This window comes from Rhinolophus sinicus, chromosome 14 (genome assembly GCF_057876585.1).
Source record: "Rhinolophus sinicus isolate RSI-liver-muscle chromosome 14, RSI-T2T, whole genome shotgun sequence".
Classification (NCBI taxonomy): domain Eukaryota; kingdom Metazoa; phylum Chordata; class Mammalia; order Chiroptera; family Rhinolophidae; genus Rhinolophus; species Rhinolophus sinicus.
This window is the reverse complement of record NC_142514.1, coordinates 14,643,104-14,663,828: the sequence shown is the minus strand read 5'-3', so window position 1 is coordinate 14,663,828 and position 20,725 is coordinate 14,643,104. Positions and strand designations below refer to the sequence as shown.

Sequence of the window (20,725 nt, the reverse complement as noted above, 5' to 3'; positions counted from 1 at the left end):
CCCATATCCAATTCCTACTTAAAGAAGAGAGGCAATTTAATCCTAATTTTAGAAAATAAATACTCAAGCATAATTATATTTGTGGTTTTTGTCTTTTTGATAACTTTTATCTTACTCCTGTAACTTTAAACAAAAGATGGATATAAATTGCTAAATCTGGAGGAATAGCTCTTAAAAGTTTCTTGTAAGTGACATCTTAATTTGAATCTGACCTTTCTTTGTAACCTGTTATTCTCACTCTGTCCCAAGGGTTAGGATTATCCTAAGGAATTAGATTGATCTTAATTTTGCTGGAAGTGAACATATGATTCAAAGCTCTAAATATAGTCATAGGAGTTGGAACCTAGAAATATATTTTTTGAACTTTATTCACAGTTTCCATTATTCACTGGACAAGAGAAAGGGATTTACTGGGTCTAAAGTAAAATGCATTTTGGAACCACTCTTTACTAAAGCTGCATGGTCCAAAGATGCTGTGTGTCAAGTGAACACATACTTGTGCTTTTCTTGGCTGTTTTCATTCAGTCTATAAGCTTCTGTTTTTAGAATATAACTCTGTTATCAGTACTTTTACCGATTATGAGCTTTATCGTTTTTTTCTTAAGTTTTTGCAATAAATTGATATAGTGGAAGGTCCATGTTGTTCCAAAATGTAGTAAAATCTCAGTGCTAATGACCATGGTTTTGTGCTGCCATTCGATGTCTTCTGTTTTGCATTTTGTAAATCTTATCTTTGTGAACATATTTAAAGAAGAGTCACTTATCCTAAAATGTAAGCCTCACTGGGAACACGAACCATTTTGGCCCTTTTTATTTAAATTGAAATAACTTATTTCTAAATAATAATCTTAACTTCTATCGAGGTAAAGTGTTTCAAATATTTTTGATGACTCAGTCATTCTAGATTTCATCTTTCCAAAAGAAAATTCCTTGTGTTCAAAATCCAGGCATTAAAAAAAAAATTATAAATAACCTTGAACAAAAATGTGCATTTCCCTTTGGTAAATATTTTAACAGTTGCTTTCCTGGTTTGTCCAATGCTGAGGTGTTATACAGTTCGTTATTTCCAACTTGATAGAGGGCTCATTCCCATTTGGTACTTGACTTTGGAAAGGGATGCTTAGATAGGTTACTGAATCACAAATAACAGAGAACATCTTTGAGAACCTGCCAGGAGTCTTTCTCTAGCGTAGAAGCATCTGTAGTGTAAAAACTGCCCACAGGCAGAATCTGCCTTAATTACTAAGACTTGTGCTAGAGCTTGATTCTCAGGGAAGCTCTGGGCAGAGATTGATACAACTCTTTATAGTGAAGAAAATTGAAAATGGAAAGAAAGCAAGACCTCTGTGAGCACAGTCACTTTTCCTTCCATGGACCTTCCAGCACACTAAACCGGGAAAACTGGCTGAGTTACTAAGTACGGTATCACGTCAGAATGATAGACCCAGTCTCTCCTCTTCCTTTCTCTTCTTACTATAAAACCATACATGAGTTTTCTAATCTTCATATCGTACATTGAATTCATATTAAACTACTCAAAACCAAAATAGTAAGTTTCACTTGGAATTCTGTGGGACTCTACGAGGGGGTTGAAAATCGTTGTCTTGGACTAGCTGCCTTTTGAGTCTCTCGTAGTCACCCTGGGTTGTAGTCACCCTGGGTTTTGAATCTAGCAGGCACCCCTTGGCAAGGAGTGAGTACCTTGTGCACTTTCAGTTTTCCTAGACTCCTTTCCTGGTAAGAGTCAGGATCCTCACAGCTCATTTTTTCAGTTAACAATAGCAGGTATTGTCCTCTATCCATCCTTCACCAGCGGCTGGGGAAACAAGAACCTCTGGTGAATTATTCTTGAATGTTGCTCTGTGTCACAATCCTGCTGTCCCTCCTTTGATCGCCCTCAGATTACTAAAAATGTTAATCTATGTGACTGTATTTGGGAAAAGAATACAAATGCTAAGACTTTCATTTTGCTTTCTTAGAGAGAGATCATTTATTTATCTTTGCATTCTTAAGATACCCAGTGTACTCTATCCCTGCCGGATTAAACTGGATAAGTGGCAAATAAAATTGAGAGGTATTTTAAATTTAATTAACCATACCATTATATATTGTGAAATGCCACAGCCATGTTACCTAGACTGAATCTTAAGGTCTCCTCTTTTATATATTGTGTTAATGTATAATTAACTTTTCTATATCTCTTTTCTTCCAAAAAGCTCAAAATGCTTCACATAGCTTATCTTTTACATTCAGCAACATCCCTGTGAGGTAGGTAGAAGGCAGGTATTATTACCTTCATTTTACAGATAAAAGACCTAAAGCATAGAGTTTAAGTGACTTGCTCAAGTTCAGTTTCTTGGTGGCAGAACTTGGATTAGACCTTGGTCTCAACTTGTAGTCATGAGCTCTTCCTCTGCAGCTGCATTCGAGCTGGTCAGACAGAAGGCTCTCAGTTGATGATGTACGTTCAGTTTTAGCACAAATAAGGATCCAACAATTCTGAGTTTCGTTTGTGTAAACATTGAAATGTTTTATACAAAACTAAAGATGGGAGTTAGTTTTCTAGATTTGCAACTCTCAGGGAAGGTATAAAATTGGTCACAATGGGCTTTGAGTTTAATTGTCTACCCCTCAGATCTCATCAGAAGTAGTATATAATATAAATATATAAATTCAACTTCTGTATGTTTTCTTCTATGTTTTATGCTGGGACTCACTGGAAATCTTTGTAAGTAATCAAAGCTGTCCCTTTATTTTTAATTTTGACTTTTAGGGAACTCAAGGGCTCTGTTTTCCCAAATTAAAACTCATGTTGAGGCGTTTGGTTTTGTCTTAATTTTTGCAACTTCAAAATTGATGATAATTCAATTCTAGTGTATTTCCTCCTGGAATTTGTTTTAAAAAGCCTACTTTCTTGAAGTACGTAATAATGTAATGCATAGATCATGATACGGATTTGGGTGTGGAAATCAAATACCTTTTAATCGACATCCGTATCATCTTGAATGAAGAAAAGTTCAGTGGTGGAAATGGCTTCTAAAAGCGCGGTGATAGCTGATGAGATTAATCTCTAATTTAGAACTCAGTCAGGCTTCTTTTAATTTTCAGTTGTATATGACATTGATGAAAAGTGTTTATGACAACATTTATGGAACAAACATAGTAGGGGATGAGGTTCTGTGATTTGCAAGCCAGCGTGGAGTGTGGCTTGTCGTCACGGTGTCCTGATCAAAGCTCTGCTGTGCTATCAAGCAAGACACTTCTCTCTGTGGATACCTCTTTTGTAGAATGGGGTTAATAATACCAGCCGATCTCATAGGGCGCTCTGCAGACTTGTCCGCATTGGGCACAGCTCCTTGAACTCAGAATTGGGGTCATTGCATAGAGCTTTGTGTCGGACTCATCCGACATCTTCCCTGAACAGTGGTTCTGCTGTTTCTGCTAACTTTAGACAGAGTTTGCCTTGTCTTTTGAGGAAAATGAATGTGTCACTTAGTCACCAAACTGTAAAAATACATAGGCTCTTTCCCTTGCTTTCTTCCTCAGAGCCCTATGAATTTGTCTCTCTTGAGTGGCTGCAAAAGTGGTTGGATGAATCAACACCTACCAAGCCTATTGATAACCACGCCTGCCTCTGTTCCCATGACAAGCTGCATCCTGATAAAATATCAATTATGAAGAGAATATCTGAATATGCGGCTGACATTTTCTACAGTAGATACGGAGGAGGACCCAGACTAACTGGTAATTGGAGATGTCTTCGCTACTTAAAAAAGAGTAATATTTTAAGTCCTCCTCATATGGGCTTTGTGGTCCTCTGACCAAGCTATGCTAGATCAGATGTCCCTTACACTTTGCACAAAGGATTTGCTAAATGACGTAGAAGTTGAGCTGCATTATCCAAGTTGTATTTATAACATTAGAAAAGAAACTGATACTGCTCATTGAGGTTTTTTGTTGTTTTCCCTCTCAAGGTAGACATCATTGGATACTTTTGAGAAAATCATCTGATGGTATTTTGTTACTTTATACAGTACTCTTCAAAGTTCTTGGACCCTGGTCTAATTCATTGCAAGTCTTATGCCTCCCTGCTATGGTGACTTTCTAACAGCGTGCGACCTGCAGTTTGTTACTTAGCTTATGAATGGAAGCTGCTGGAGTCTACCCTGAATAGAGAGCTGTAGATGTCTACATAGTACCCATAGTCTATTTGGTTCCGGTTGCCACCTCATAACATTTTTCTTTTTAATGAGCAACTAGCAACACAGGCCGCCCTCCAATCTATACATGAGTCTTATAAACGAAATTGTATAACCACCACCAGCACCACCCTTTTCTCTAAATTAAATGCTATTTTCTGATTGTGTATGACTTACTGTATAAAAACTGGCATTTAACTACATGATTCAGGCCTTGTACAAACCCAGGGTTTTGCTTTCTAAATGTCTATTTTTGATTCACAATCATTCAATTGTGTGATGAGAAGCTCTTTCAAAGAATCACATTTCATATGATCCCTGGAACTGTGTGTTTTAAATCGGGCCCTTGATTTTTCTTTTTCCTTTTGTGTTCTGTGCTTTGAAGTGTTCCAATAGTTAATACCTACATGAAGCTCTTAAACAATTAACAGATACACTGACTCCCCCCACCCCCTTAGAACCTCAATTATTTGATTGCGGTCTTGTAAAATTTGTACCTAAACCTTGTAAAATATTGTGCTTTATGGTATAGTTTTAGCATATTATAACCTTTCGTCTCTTACTGTTATTTATGCAGATGACAATGTTCTCTTGATATTTATATCACCAAAATAATTTAGGCTACTTACTGATTTTCTGTATGGTCAAAATTTGTGACTTCTGTGTTTTGCGAAGCGCCAAAAACATTTTCCTAGCAGGAAATCTGTATGTCAGTATACTACATGTCCTTTTCATTCTCTCTGGCCTCTAGTGAAAGCCCTGTGTAAGGAGTGTGTAGTAGAACGTTGTCGTGTGTTGCGTCTGAAGAACCAACTAAATGAAGATTATAAAACTGTTAATAATCTGCTAAAAGCAACAGTAAAAGGGTATGTATGCCTCACAGTATAGATTGTTTACGGGAAACTAAAAGAAAATTTAAGAGGTAATAACCAGGTAGCTGATTATTTGCAGATAATAGGGAGATTTTTTTGAAGAAAGAAGTGTGATGAAGTGGATAGCATAGCCAGATTAAATTTTGCAGTGATTGCCACTGAGGCAGAAATAAGGAAAGCTGAGTCCCACAGGCTTTGAGACTGTATTCCATCCATTAGAAAGAGAGAAGCAGAGATGTGGGTCTGAGGCCTGACCAAACCAAGGCAGGGTATATAGAGACATTGTATACAGACATTGTCTATATCCGAGTCTCTGTGTACATAAAGGCACAGCTGTATGTGGCTGTGAATAGCAATCAAGTGGAAGAAAGCAGCCAGTTGATTGGTGTGATTGGCATGAATGTAAATGGTAAGATTTAGGTTGGAAACAATATACGAGATAACCTGCCATTCAATAGTGGAAGAGTAAAAATAGCCAAAATGAGGAAGTGCGTTCAAGAAATTGTGTACACAACCGCAGGTTTTGAGTGTTTGTAATTCATTTTCGTTGTGGGCTTTATAAGGAAAGAAGGGGAGGAAGACCTTCGGAAACATTATTCTCCTGATTTCACTTTCTCTCTGTTCCTCAGCAATGATGGATTTTGGGTGGGAAAATCCTCCTTGCGCGGTTGGCGCCAGCTGGCTCTTGAGCAGCTAGATGAGCAAGATGGTGACACAGACCAAAGCAACGGAAAAATAAACGGCAACACCTGGAATAAAGGTAACGTCCGAAAACTGTGTGTACATGGTTGTGAACTATGCCACATAATTGCAAATACTCATTTTTAGTAAAATTGGTTTAATTCCCATCCATGTAATTTTAAAGACAATTTGTAATAAAAATCCTAACGCTCTCAAGAATGTATCAGAACAAGTGAAGGATTTTTCAGCCATTGATACTGAGCAAGGGTTCAGCAGCTCTCGTGAGGGATTCTTTATAACCCAGCATGCTTTGGGCTCAGGGTCTCTCTAGTTTATCATGTGCGAAGTTAATTGTAATTCTGCTCTAGACTAAAATTTCTAAGAAAGGCAAGTCTGCTGTAGATTGCATCGTATATTGTAAGCTTAGTACATTTTGGTTATAGACTATCTGCCACATTTACAGACTGCCTTCATCAAGTAAGGGACCTTATACTTCTGTGTTTTTTATCCAGGAAAGAAGGCAGCTTTTGAATGGCTTTTTCCTTATAAAGTTTTCTGAGTTTCCTGAGGCTATGCTTTCAAATAGGAAATTATGTTAGTGTATGTCAGCTGCTAAATTTAATTTTATAATAGTGTTTTTTAAGAAATTCAAGGGAGGTTACCAGATGTGGGGGGAGGGGAGTGGTAGATGAGGGTAAAGGGGATCAAATATATGGTGATGGAAGGAGAACTGACTCTGGGTGGTGAACACACAGTGTGATATGTAGATGATGTAACACAGAATTGTATAACTGAAATTTATGTAACTTCACTAACAATTGTCACCCCAATAAACTAACTTAAAAAAAAATTCAAGGAAAATGAAGGCATAGTAACTATTTTTTTATTTAAAATGGAAACTAATGACTTGATCAGTTTGCTAATTCAGAGGTCTATGGTGATCCAAAAGCAATATTTAACTTAATTTTCTTATCTCCAAATATTAGTATTTACATAATTTTTTTAAGTCATTTTAATATTCTTAACCATGTTAGTGAAATACTTTGGATTTTCTGCATTCAAGCACGTTATATCATTTAATTTTAGTTGGTGTGGATCTTCTCATATCATCACTACCTTACTTTCTGAGAAAATAAAAACACCAAAGCCACTATTAGTTTTAAGTTGTGATTTTTAACACTTTTAAATTTGAAGACTTTAAATAAATTCTCAGAAATTGCTGGATCTGAGACTTATACCTATATATGATTGTCATATACTGATACATAATGGTAAATTTCCTCCGGAGAGTATGCTGAGGGCTTGTTTCTGTGTGCTTTTGTCAACATAAAGAGTACATCAGTCACATCAATTTTTATCAGTCTGATATATGAAAAGTGACTTAGAAGTGTCAAGGCTTACATCTCTCAAAATTATCGTTGAGGCTCACCATCATGATACATTTGAGAAGTTAGTTACTTGTATTTATGTGTGTGTGACGGAGAGAGAGAGAGAGGAGACCAGAGAGAGTTACGTGGTCATGTCCTTCCTTTGCTCATTTCTCTACTTAAACTTTTTAATGTTTAGTAAATATCCTTTATATATATTGTGTATTAAATAGTTAACCTGGAAAACTCGTGGATAAGGTAACCATTCTCATCTCCTAATACTTACGACTTCTTTAATTTGATCGTGTTCCCTGTACGCACAACTAGAAATTGGTGGTGATACAGTGTAGACAATAGGAAAAGCTGATATTGGAAGAGAAATGGTAACAAGAAAGGCAAAGTTCTTATTACATGTGTTTGACATTAAAGGTTATGTCCTTATTTCAGTCTCCGCTAAAGCTTTCTGTTCAGCCCCTAAAAAAATGGGTAGGTGAGAATGACATGACATGTAGATGATTAATTTGGTTTATGACACAGTGTTCTGAGTCCCTTGACTAGAATTAATGGAAGGATATGGAAATTATTTTTCAATGTGAAAAAAGGCACATTTTCTTACATAACCTAAATCTTTAAAAAGTAATACTGCCATTCAGGCATTCTTCTTTCCTTTTAAGGAGAAGAAGTATAACACTTAGCAGAACTGTGTAGGAATCACTTTTTAACTTTGCTTGGTTCAAAATTGTACAGAGTAGTTTCTCTGCTACTTTAAACTTGAAATACAACAGCCAGAGCAGTTATTTATTTTCTGTATTTCTTTTGATTAGACGACTCAAAGGAAGAAAGAAAAGAAGAAGAGGAGGAATTAAATTTTAACGAAGACATTCTGTGTCCACATGGTAAGCTAAAAGTGTAAATCTTCCTTTGTTAGTCAGACTTTAGCGTCTCGTAAATATTTTGCTAAATGTTTCGCACTTTCTCTTAGGGATTCAGCCCTAATATGGCAACCTAATATGGTGGAGTAAACTGGTTTTCTAAACTGTACTTGTTTCTAATGTTTCTGTTCTCACACCCTTTTTATCTGTTAGTTTCTACTGCCTGATTTCATGCCAGTGCCCATCACACCTTCTCTCCTTGAAAACACAATTTAAATCATAAAGTAGGATTTTCCCATATTTAGAGGAGAAGAAACTTGTAGCTCCTTTACATGTTGAAGGGCTTTCTGAATTGAAGGGAAGAATTTCCCTTGATTGTCTTTGTCCAGTTTGAACAGTTTGAGAACAGTGTTCATAGATTTATTATTAGGGGCATTTCTGGTTTAGTTTCTAAGACTTTTATTGGCTAGCAACTGTGTACTATGTACTCTTAATAATTTCCTAATCTATTTATTTGTTTACGTGTTTCTTATTTGGTCTTAGTGAGTCTTCACTTCTAAAATGTCACTTTTTGTCATGGTATATGATATATGAGCCATGATTTTCCATTCTGTTAGCACTATGAAAGCCAAGCAGGTGTCTACTTCTCAGAGCCATCTACTATGTAAGTCCCCTCGTTCCCTCCCTTTTTAAAAACTCTATCCTGGGAAAAATTGGACCCAGAAAAGTTAGGATGTCAGTGGTTAATACTATTAACCCACTTCTGTGCATTTCTTGTGTGCTAAGATATTGCCAATATTCAGAATCCTTTTTGATCCTAGTAAATTCTACTTTTAGTTCTTATTTCAATGGTTCATTATGCACTGGTACTTCATATCTCACACTTACCCTCGTGCACACTAGCGCTTTTCTATCAAGGGCCCTTGATGACACTGGTCCTAATAATTGTCACGTAGGTGGTACTTGCATGCTGATTTTTTGGGACACCGTCTCACTGTACTTCAGCTTACTGAGTGGCATTCTCATGTACTGGCCACACAACTCGGAGATGGGGAGGTCATCCTGGGATGTGGATTCGGGTCTCAGTCCCAAGCCCATTGTCCTTCCCATCTCATCACCTGCCTCCCATTGTGTCTCTCTTACACTAGTAGGAGCACAAAAAGCGTGAGAGAAGAAGTGACTTCTTGAGTGGTAGACAGATTGAATAAGTAAATAGAGGGAGGCGAAGTGAATCGCCAAAAGTAGATTCGTTTTTCTTGTAATGTTATCATATCAACTCTTGTTTTATCTTCACAGCATTGATGTGGACATAGGACTAGTCGTTTGTTTTGAGAGGAAGAATGAATGTGTGGTGAAATGCTAAGTTTCATGCTTGTTGCTGCCCCACTGGTTGAAACAGTGCCAGAACTCATATTGTCATCTTCTTCCTCAGCTCACTGACTTGCTCTGTCTTCCCACTTCCTGTCTTGTCATTTCACTGTTACAGTTTTGATTAGCAAGCGTGGCAGAGCTGAATGTGCCTTCAGGACGTGTGCTGTACTCCTCAGCAGAAATTTTACACAAAGCGAGTTTTTTTTAGATCTTTAGCTTGATCTGCAGTGCAATTCGGTGGCATTTTGGTCCATACTTTGTTACCCAGTATTTCAAAAGGATAGTTCTCATCTGTTGTTTCTGTAGACATCACCTGTCGAGTACCATGTCCGTGAAGTCAGGGGTTTCAGGTGCAGGGTGCTGGACTTAGAGACCCACTTCACTCTTTAGGTTTATAGTGAAACTTGTTCCCGAAATGTGTTGATGGTGGTGCTGCTGGTACCAGGGTGTTCTAGTAGTAAGATGATAGTGGACATTTACTGAATGTTTACTACGTACACTTGCAATGTGCCTGGTAGCTTTCTAAGTGTGTAGATATTAACTCATTTATACAACCCTGAGAGGTCATTGTTACTGTCATAGCCACTGGACTGGTAAGTAAATAAACTGAGGCATATAAAGGTGAGAGTCATTTGCTCAAGGTCACCACATTTAATGGATAGTTTTGCCTAGGCATATCATTGTTTGCAATTATTTTTCTTAGAAATGCAATTATTTTTCCTAGGCATATCACTGTTTGCAATTATTTTTCTTAGAAATGCAATTATTTTTTATAGAAAATTTGAAGGATTTGCACTTTTTCATGCCCCATTTGTCCAAAGCCATTATTCGTAGGTAATATTTTTTCCTTCGATTTTTGACAGTTTGTAAGATCTTCGTCCCCGGCATTCAGTGACATCTCCTACTAACATGGCCTGGTGCAGGCCCTGTCTTATTTATTGTGCCAGGTGCTCTGCAGGCCGTGTGCAGATAGGTCTGGTGACTGTGCTTTGCTGTTAGGGTGCCCTGGCCGAGTCGTTCACTGGGGAATTCCCAATGCTCTGGGCTGCTCAGATTTCTCTGTAGACTTTTTCCATCCTCCTGCCTGTCAAATGCAGACATGGCTGTTCTGGGGTAGCAGAAAGAAGAGGGCCTTGGGAGTCTCTGCATTCTGTGTGAAAAAGTTTATTTAACCCCACCCCAGCTCATTACGTCATTTCTGTGCTTTGTGTCTCCCAGTGCAAAGGCCTGCGGTTTGACACTGTCAGAGATGCTTACGGTCTTCTTTCCAGGTAGAGGGGGACAGTTATCTGTAGGGTAGAGAGGAGGGGGAGTTAAAACTTTTAACCACCTCTGAAATAGATTTTTACTCCATTATCCTATTTTTTAAACCCCGCTATACTTCCCAGTGCCCCCGATTTCTGGGTCTGGGGGGCAAGTTTTGCAATATAGTAAATCTGGTTGCTTCTTGACTTTTGCCAATTTAGAGTTTATTTTTCATGTGTCTCATCCATCTGCTTTTAAGCTTCTAAAATTCTTGTCGCCTTTGTTCCCTCTCTGTCCTTTTTATCCATCATTATGATTTTATCTTTTAAAAAAAAACACCCTTACTGTCGTTTAATGGTGTTTCAAGAGGCAACTGAAAGTAAATGCAGTTTTAAAACATCGTTTTTATCTGGAAGTCTTTTTTTTTTTAATTTCCTTATTTTTATAACAAAATCCCCATGTATTTCTGAAGTCCTGTGTATATTGAACATAGCACAGATTTTATGTGAATTAATCACCAGATTATATTCCATTAGATTTACTACCACCATAGAGTTCGGCATTTATTGCAGATACTACGAATGCATCAGGCTTTCTTAGCCATTTCGTTTTATATTCGTTTAGCTGGATAACCTTTCTAAAACTTTGTTTATTATACCTCATTTGCTTAGCAGATGAGCAATGTTTTGTTTTGGTACACATTCTTCTGATGTTCTGTGGCCCAAATTATTATAGTTTGAACTAAATTTCGAGGAGGAGGGTATTTATCCAGAATCTAAGCTCATTGTTAACTAGATTTCTATTTTTACCAGAAGAATCTTTGGGGATTCGATTATCCAATTATGTTTGGTGAATTAAATCACTCATGACTGATTTGCTCTTGTATTAGAAGATGTTGCTCACAGGATGGATTAAGTTGAGTGGCTTTCTTTCCCTTTTCAAATTTAAGAAGCAATGTTATTTATTGTAGGATACAAGTCTGATTCCTACAAACTCACGTCACAAGTAAAAGTTAATTACTGTGAGGTCATAATCAATATTTGGACATATTGTGGTATTATTAAAATGATGTGAAGCTATTTTAGAAACATGGCTAAGAAGTTAGAGTGGAGGACTTTGTAGTTAGTACCAATTAGACTGCAGTAAAATGACTTAATTAAAATACTTTTCTGACTTCAGAAATAATTTTTTTTTAATTGGGGAAGGGGTACAGGACTTTATTGGGGAACAGTGTGTACTTCCAGGCCTTTTTTCCAAGTCAAGTTTTTGTCCTCTCAATCTTAGTTGTGGAGGGTGCCGTTCAGCTTCAAGTTGTTGTCCTTTCAGTCTTAGTTGTGGAGGGCGCAGCTCAGCTCCAGGTCCAGTTGCTGTTGCTAGTTGTAGGGAGCACAGCCCACCATCCCTTGCGGGAGTCGAACCGGCAACCTTGTGGTTGAGAGGACACGCTCCAACCAACTGAGCCATCCGGGAGCTCAGCAGCAGCTCAGCTCAAGGTGCCATGTTCAATTTTAGTTGCAGGGGGTGCTGCACATCATCTCTTGTGGGACTCGAGGAATTGAACTGGCAACATTGTGGTTGAGAGCCCACTGGCCCACGTGGGAATCGAACCGGCAGCCTTTGGCGTTAGGAGCATGGAGCTCTAACCACCTGAGCCACCGGGCCGGCCCTCAGAAATAAATTTGACTTGTTCTTTTTTAATCATATGAGTGATACACAGGGAACATTAAAGCCAGTCATTAAGTGAAAGTACCCCCACTGGAACATTGAAATGTGCGTGTTTGTATTGCTTCCTTCATGCTCTCTCCTTTTTGTAACCAGATTGGGTTATACCACTTACATACAGAGGCAGAGGTTTTTGTGTTTGTTTGTTTTTAAGAGAACCACTTTAAAATTTTAATTGCCTTGGACTTCTTTCTAAAATAATCAGGTTATGGAAATCTACCTTAATCCTTTTTATGGCTGCATTATATTTCACCATAAAGATGTACTATATTAGAGTCTGATAATTCAATTAATCTTTTTTACAAAAATTCTTAATTGTATCTGGGGATAGACATGTTGGAATCAGTTTTCATAGCCTCAGAGGAAATTTAAGTTAAGAGCCTTCTCAGAAAGAAAGTTAATTTTTACATTGTGACCTATTTTTTTCTGGTAATAAGTTCATTAAGGCAAAGCAATCTTTTCTTGGGATTATTCAAAGCTCAGTAAGAAGTGAAGGGTGGAAGTTAAGAAGACGGATTTTGAGGTATTAGAAATTATGGGGTTTGAATGAGACAGATCTGGGTTTATATCTCAGCTTCATTAGTCACCAGCTGTGATGACCCTGGGTATAATTTCTCTCATTCTCAGTTTATTTATTAGATAAAGCATATAAAGCAAAGAATGATGATACTGTATTTAGAAAGCCCCTGGGTTTATTCTTAATAAACGTGGAGGTACCTGGCCAATGGGGGGAGGGAAACAAATGAGTGGATTTGGAAACTTACAGATGGTTTTCTGGGTAATGACCCATATAGGTACATAAGTACAGTACACTAATTTATCAGTTGGGAACAGCTGAAACAATAAAAACTAGAACAAATGGAGTGAGAGGTAGAGTGGGGAGAAAGGCCCTGGAAAGCTCGATGTAGATGTCAGCAGTAAACCGAGCAGAGGCTGCTGAGGTTGCAGGTCGCTGCCATCTGGGTGTTCCCTTGACCTGAGAAGCGAAAGGGTGGTGGTGGTGACTCGTAGTAGTCTTCCCTTTGGGGACTTTGAAAGATCCACAGGGGTTGGGGTGATGGCAGTAGCAAAGCAGTTGGCTCTTGTCTGGAGATGGTTTTCCACTTGTACAGTAGATTGCTTTATTACTTAACTTGGAATTGATAACTTAAGGGAATGGACCTGAGAGGGTTGGACACCACCTTGAAAGTACCATTTTGATTCAGGGTGATTTCAATAAAGTAACACAATCACATGGGAGAAAAGAGAGTCTGCAGGAAATTGTGACATTTGAGTGTGGTTGGAGATGAAATGCTGTGAAGTAGCCCCTGCCGAGGAGCGGAGACACGGGGATCCCTGGGGACCCCTGTTACTGGCAGGAGGAAAGAGGAAACGCATGACTTCAATCTCGCACGTTTGTTTTTATCTCATTTTTCAACCACAGACCTAGATTAAGGACATAAAGGAATAGCTCCTTTAGAAGTAGATGAAATAAAAAATTAAGAGGTTTTTGAAACTGAGGAAATAGAGAGAATTGCAACACTTTAGGAAAGGAAGCCAGTACCTACAAATTTTTCTTAAGTTTAAGAAGTAGAAAAGAGTGTTTTGAAGGCTACACATTGACTTTTTTCAGCCTTTTTGTTCAAATGTAAATTATTACTATATTTTTTTTAAACTCAGGGGAGTTATGCATATCTGAAAATGAACGAAGGCTGGTTTCTAAAGAGGCTTGGAGCAAACTGCAGCAGTACTTCCCAAAGGCGCCCGAGTTTCCGAGTTACAAAGAATGCTGTTCCCAGTGCAAGGTATGCAACACCCTGTGCTGGAAATCACGTGCCGTCACCCTGCACTGACTTCCCCGCAGAATTAACATTGTTCTTTTAATGGGGGTGTAGGGAGGAGGCTAGCCCTATGCTGTCAGCAGGAGATGGTTGATTGCTTCATTCTCTTTCAGATTTTAGAAAGAGAAGGGGAAGAAAACGAAGCCTTACATAAGATGATTGCGAATGAGCAAAAGACTTCCCTCCCGAATTTGTTCCAGGACAAAAACAGACCTTGTCTCAGTAACTGGCCAGAGGTATCATGATCCCTAGCACAGATGAATTCATCTTCCCTTTTTAAGGCTCTTGCCAAATTCCCCTCCTTCCTCTCCCCCCGCATGCCTGATGAACTGTTCCAGAACAACCCCGAGTTTCCAATTCTCATTTGTTTAGTTTTATCTAAGCTGGGGGATTTTCTGTAGCTTGCTATTTCTTGATAGAGGGCTAGGTTTCCATTTTATTTATAAAACTTGAAAAAGGAAAACCACAGTGCATGGAAAAACATTTTCCCTAAAGGATTTAGGTTAAGAATGCAGTGAGTTAATGGATACTTTTATGTGCTTTTTCTATTTTAGGATACGGATGTCCTCTACATTGTATCACAGTTCTTTGTAGAAGAATGGCGGAAATTTGTTAGGTAGAATCAAAAATTTTTCTATTGCCTTTTTTTGGGGATGGAGTGTTGATTTTAGTGTTTTAAGAATTCGTGGATTCTAATTGTGGTACCCTTTTGGTTACTTTTACTAGCATACGGAAAGCTTTCTTTTAAGTTAAATGAATAATCCTAAGAAACACATTTAATTGCTAACATTCTTTTAACTATATCTCTAATTTTAAATAATTATCTTTAAAATCTTGTCTTTAGTCATGCAGTAGTGAAGTATATTGATCTTTCTTGTCTCGTTTGAGTAGGAAACCTACACGATGTAGTCCTGTGTCGTCAGTGGGAAACAGCGCTCTTCTGTGTCCCCACGGGGGACTCATGTTTACATTTGCTTCCATGACCAAAGAAGATTCTAAACTGTGAGTTTCTTCTCTTCATGTGATTTCTCTGTTTCTAATGATTAGGAAATTTCTCATCTGACAAACAGTTATTTTAAGAATCTAGTCCTTTGCTGAACTGTGGGTTTTTTTGTTTGTTTGTTTGTTTTTTCCTTTTATATGCTGTACTAGAGTGAGCACTTTTTTATAAAAAAGAAAGTGCTTCTCCATCAAAGGCAAGTGGCTACCCACCGGCACCCTGTTCTTTATGTTTCTTCCTTCTCCTTCCTGGAGTGCTGCTTTCTCCTTCCAGCTGCTGATGGCTCTAAGTGGACTTCTTTTCCAGAATCACAGAGTCAGCAGGGTTTTGATTGTAGTTTGTTTTTGTTTTTGTTTTTAAATCTGTAGCCACCGGGCTTCATAAAATAGAGGATGAGGAAGGCAGAATGGCAGTGAGCTAGTCATCAGGAATTCTAGGGTCTTAAAATCAAAATTCTGTTCCATTCCTCAAGTGCTTCCAGAAGCGCTCGTCTATGAAATTCACCCGTGATGTTACCATTTTGTCATTGGAAAGAATTTATTAGTTTCAGGTGTACAAAACAACATGATTAGACATTTACATCCCTCACAAAGTGATAAACCCACCAAACCTACTGCCCCTCAGACACCATACAAAGCTATGACAATACCATTGACTATATTCCCTATGCTGTACTTTACATCCTGTGACTACATATATGAAATAATTTTTAAATATAACTATATAAGGGAAGGTAGAATGCCTCTGATCTTGTCTGTAAACCATGAAAAGAAAATTGCAACACGTAAATAAAAATTCCTTTGGGATGAAACTAGAGTTAGGGAGTTTATTATTCATGTGTCAATATTTTAATATCAGTTAAGGAAGCTTAGAGTTAATACATATTTTCTTTTACATTCTCCCCCCAGCTTTTTCCCCCCTTTATTTCTTTTGCTTTTTTCTTGTTTAAATGCCCTACATCCAGGAAAATGTCTATAATAATAAAACAAATGTGTGCCACCAATCAATTTAAAAGTTAAACAATTCAAATATAACTGAAGGTCCCTCAGTACTTATCCTTTCTTCTATTCTTTTCTCTCTTCCTTCCTCTCTGTCAATAAGCACTGTCCTGAAGTGTTTCTTTAAAAAAAAAAAAAAATACACCATAGTAATGTTTTATATATTAAAAAAATTTTGTTTTAAATAAATGACATCATACTATATTGATCCTTCTGCAACTAACTTCTTTTTGTCAGTTTAGGTTTTTGAGATTTAACCATGTTGATTCACGTCACTAAGTCCATTTAGTTTTACTGCTGTTGTAGCATTCTTTTGTATGGAAAAAAAAAACCACGGGTCCTTGTTGATGATGATGTGTTTTCCTCTCTAATTCCTTTGTATTAAATATTGGTTTTGATGATTTGGGGTTAGGAGACTGCTGGATTATGTGAGGTCTCGTAATTTCCATGTGTCTTAAGGCATGTTGTGTTTTTTTGCACAGTATAGCTCTCATATGGCCCAGTGAGTGGCAAATGATACAAAAGCTCTTTGTTGTGGATCATGTCATTAAAATCACAAGAACTGAAATGGAAGATGTAAATCCTTCAGAAGCACAGTATATTTCTGAGCCTAGTAAGTTTTCATACAGCGCGTGGTTTGTGTAGTAAAAAGTTGACATTTTTAAGGGGGGAAGGAAAAAGTATGTCAATATGGTACTCTCCACTTAAAATTAAAGATCACGTGACAATCCAAAGTGGGAACTATGGTAGCATCATCTCATTTTTTTTATTTGTTGATCGTGAATGGGTTGTCTTACTTGCATATAACAGAATACAACGAAATTCATAGAAAATATGAGTAATAGTTTAATGAATACTCACTGGTAACTTGGATACGTGTTTTTAGATCTTTGGTTCTTTGGCAGTAATTCCTCAGCCACTTCAACGTTACTGTTTTTTTAGAACTCTGTCCAGAATGCCGGGAGGGCTTATTGTGTCAGCAGCAGAGGGACCTGCGTGAATACACTCAAGCCACCATCTACGTCCATAAAGTTGTGGATAATAAAAAGGTACCTGTCCCTCTTGTGGCCATGACTAGGAATGATCAAGCTTGCTTTTTTTTACTTGCTGTGGGATTTTCACCGAGGACTGCTTAGGATCACGTTTTTGTTTCCTTGGGGCTATTTGGCATAAGAATTAAAATTAGACAAGAACCGAAAATGAATAGTTATGTGGGTTTAATCAGTTACTAACTCGATACACAAATACTAATTGAATGTCACCTGTGTGCCAGGAGTGGTTTTACTGCTGGGGATACAGTGGTGAAGAACACAAACAAGGTACTGGCCCTCAAGAATAGTTGTACCTAGTGAGGTAGATTCAGGATAAACCCATAAAGTCATGAACCCAGAACCCATAAATTAATTTGATTCCACAGAGGGAAGAGTGTTTTGAATGAAATTTAGCAGGGTAATGTGACAGACTGATAGAGGTGGAGATGACAATCTATATTAGACAGGAAAGACGACTTGGAACAAGAGTGGTTTTACCTGAGCATTAACTATCAGGGATCCAGCCTAGGAAGAGAATTCCAAGGAAAAGAAAAAGGGGCTAATGGGATAAGCCTCATGTGCTCAAGTGATAGAGTGAAAATCATATCTAGAGCAGCTCTGTCCAGTAGAACTTTCTGCAGTGGTGGAAATGTTCTGTATCTACACTGTACACTGTGGGACCACTGGACACGTGTGACCAGGGAGCACTTGAATTGTGGTTAGGGGGACTGAGGGACTGAATTTTTAATTCATTTAAATAGCCACATATGGCCACTGGATCCCATCGTGGACAGCACTGGTCTAGAGTGAAGTTTCTTCCAAGGAGGGATAGTGATGGGATGAGGGGCGAAATTCTATCAGATTTTACACATCATACCAAGGATTGAGGTTTTATTCTAAGTGTAGATGAAAGCCAATGGAGAGTTTGAAGCAAGGTCATGGTGTGATCTGATTAATGCTTTAAAAAGGTCACCCTGGCCATTGTGTTTGGAATTGGTGAGGACATAAGAGGAAAAAGGAAGACCAGTTTAGAGCCTCTTCACTGATAAGCAGGAGTAGGTGAAGTAGACAGATGTGGGTATATTTTTGGGAGCAGGGGTGTTAAAACTTGCTGTGGATTGGCTTTGGAGCATTTTTATTATTTTCTTATTAGAGATGGCGCTAATGTACATCCTGACCCAGATCTTTGGACATCTCATTAATTTGATTCCAAGGTTTTTGGAATGAAAGACAAAATAGAATACATCTTATTTGATAGTTACCAAACACATTGTTATAGAAGGGCAACTTACAAATTAGACTTTGAAGGTCTAGGGTTCTGCGAAGGTCTTCACTTCCTAATGAGAAAATGAAGTTAATGAGCATAGATGTCTCAATTTTCCCTGCTTGAAATGTTCTTAAATCTTTTGTACCTATTAGTACGTGTATATCTTGGTATCTAGTATAAAATAGTGTCTAATTTAGCTTAAGTCTTATTATTTGAGTTTAATAACAGTATTTAATAGTGCAAAAGAGCGCCTTTGTTTTCATCCTTCATCTTCTCAGTCTTAGGGAACATTGTGACTCCTGCTGTCTGAACAGCTTGAGAACTGGAAAAGGTCTGACAGTCAGTGTACCGGGGAAGATACTGACCATCTTTGAACTTCTGCAAAATAGCATCGTTGTAAAAGCCCGATATAATAACTTGCTTACATTTATGGTGAATGCCTTAAATATAAGACTAAATCATAGGATAAAAACGAACATGTTAAAAGAGCACAGACGACAGAGAGCCCCTGAGTCTTGGTCCTCTGTTTGGTCTGTTATCCTCCCACCATTGTTCAGGTGGCCAGTCAGAGCCCCCACATGCTCCATAGCTTGTCTGGCTCGGGTCTGACCTACTTTGCTCTCTGTTCTCCTGGCGCATTCAGGTGATGAAGGATTCGGCTCCCGAGCTGAATGTGAGTAGTTCCGAAACAGAGGAGGATAAGGAAGAAGCGAAACCAGATGGAGAAAAAGATCCAGATTTTAATCAAGTACGTGTTGAAGCCTCTTTTCATTGTCATACCACCTGCTGTGCTAGAAGAGCAGCCACCGTGCCCCCGACACTTCTCTGTACCCTACGTGGGATATTGGTTCTCGGCTCCCTTCCTCATTTTTCCTCTTTCCTGAGTTTTGGTGGCACAGGATAGCTGTCCTGATTTCTCAAGAAAAGCCGTGGACTACATTATTCCAGAATTAATATGTTTCTTGCTATTAAGCAAGAAAGGCTGAAAATTTTAGCTGGAAAAGAAGACTAAAACAAGGCCCATATCTTGGTTTGTTGCTTAATCATGGAATATTTAAGTATGAAAAAATTATTTAACTCATATTCCCTCATAAACAAAATCCACAGTAGCATTTAATAATGGAGTTTATAGATGAGATTTTGGGTCTCTAATTAATGTGTTAGTCAAATGCTCAGGTCAGCATTAGTCTTTCATTTTTCATTGTGCTAAACTTGCAAGTCTATTAAAATTGCCTATTTTCTCTGTATTCTGTTATGGTTTTCTCTCCCCCCCCCCCACCCCCAGTTTGGTTGCTTGATCATATTCTGCATGTTCATAGTGATATGGGAGAAAATTGTCTGAAGAACAGGAAATAATGTGGAATATGTTTGGTTGATGTATGATGTAGATTGTCAGCTTTTCAAAAAGTCAGACGACTATATTCCAGGATATTCTGTAGATACCTTAAATTCATGGAATTTCTACTCTAACTAGAGTTTTAACAGACAAGACATTTATTTTCTGTCTTTACTGCTAAAATATAGTACGCTCAAATTATGGTTAGTGTTCTCCCTGAAGGAATAAAAGTGCTATAGTGGCCATCTGCTGTATGTGCTACAGAGCAAGGGTATCTGGGTTCGTTGGCCTGTCTGTACACCCTGCTACTGCTACTGCATTTTCGACATTGATTAAGCAAGTCTGAAAAGTCCTCTTGACTTGAATCTTGGTCTCCCTGAGGTAAATGCTACTTACAGTTTTCCAGCTGGCATAGAGTTATGTCAGCATTTGTTGTCCACCATGGCTTGTTGGATCTCATAAAATATTAACTTTAAAACACCTATGAGAGAGCAAAATTATGTGCTTTCTTCCTTCCTTTTTTTTCTTTTTTTTTTAATTTTACTGGGGAACAGGAAATCAGCTCCAAGTCGTTGTCCGTCAGTCTAGTTGTGGAGGGCGCAGCTCAGCTCCAAGTCCAGTCGCCATTTTCAATCTTTAGTTGCAGGGGGCACAGCCCACCATCCTATGTGGGTATTGAACCAGCAACCTTGTTGTTGAGAGCTTGTGCTCTAACCAACTGAGCCATCCGGCCACCTCTCCGGAAGCTCAGCGGCAGCTTGTTGTCTTCAATCTAGTTGTGGAGCGCGCAGCTCACTGGCCCTTGTGGGAATCGAACCGGCAACTCTATTGTTCAGAGCTTGCGCTCTAACCAACTGAGCCATCTGGCCACCCCCAAAATCATGCACTTTTGTGCACCACCCTGCTGATGGCCATCAGCCAGTCTTATTAAAGTTGTTCGACCA

The 20,725-nt window shown here is 38.3% G+C and overlaps 1 protein-coding gene across 2 annotated transcripts in view; it reads left to right on the top strand.

Moving 5' to 3' along the window:
- Positions 1-20,725, top strand: part of USP48 (ubiquitin specific peptidase 48) — a 68,623-nt gene that overhangs the window by 34,207 nt on the left and 13,691 nt on the right. For both annotated transcript variants that reach the window (XM_088790428.1, XM_088790429.1), the window contains exons 12-22: positions 3,547-3,744; positions 4,951-5,065; positions 5,701-5,831; positions 7,944-8,015; positions 13,989-14,113; positions 14,263-14,385; positions 14,704-14,765; positions 15,041-15,151; positions 16,630-16,760; positions 17,090-17,196; positions 19,089-19,193. In XM_088790428.1, the coding sequence (XP_088646554.1) occupies positions 3,547-3,744; positions 4,951-5,065; positions 5,701-5,831; positions 7,944-8,015; positions 13,989-14,113; positions 14,263-14,385; positions 14,704-14,765; positions 15,041-15,151; positions 16,630-16,760; positions 17,090-17,196; positions 19,089-19,193 (1,280 nt within the window). The remainder of the gene's footprint in view (positions 1-3,546; positions 3,745-4,950; positions 5,066-5,700; positions 5,832-7,943; positions 8,016-13,988; positions 14,114-14,262; positions 14,386-14,703; positions 14,766-15,040; positions 15,152-16,629; positions 16,761-17,089; positions 17,197-19,088; positions 19,194-20,725) is intronic.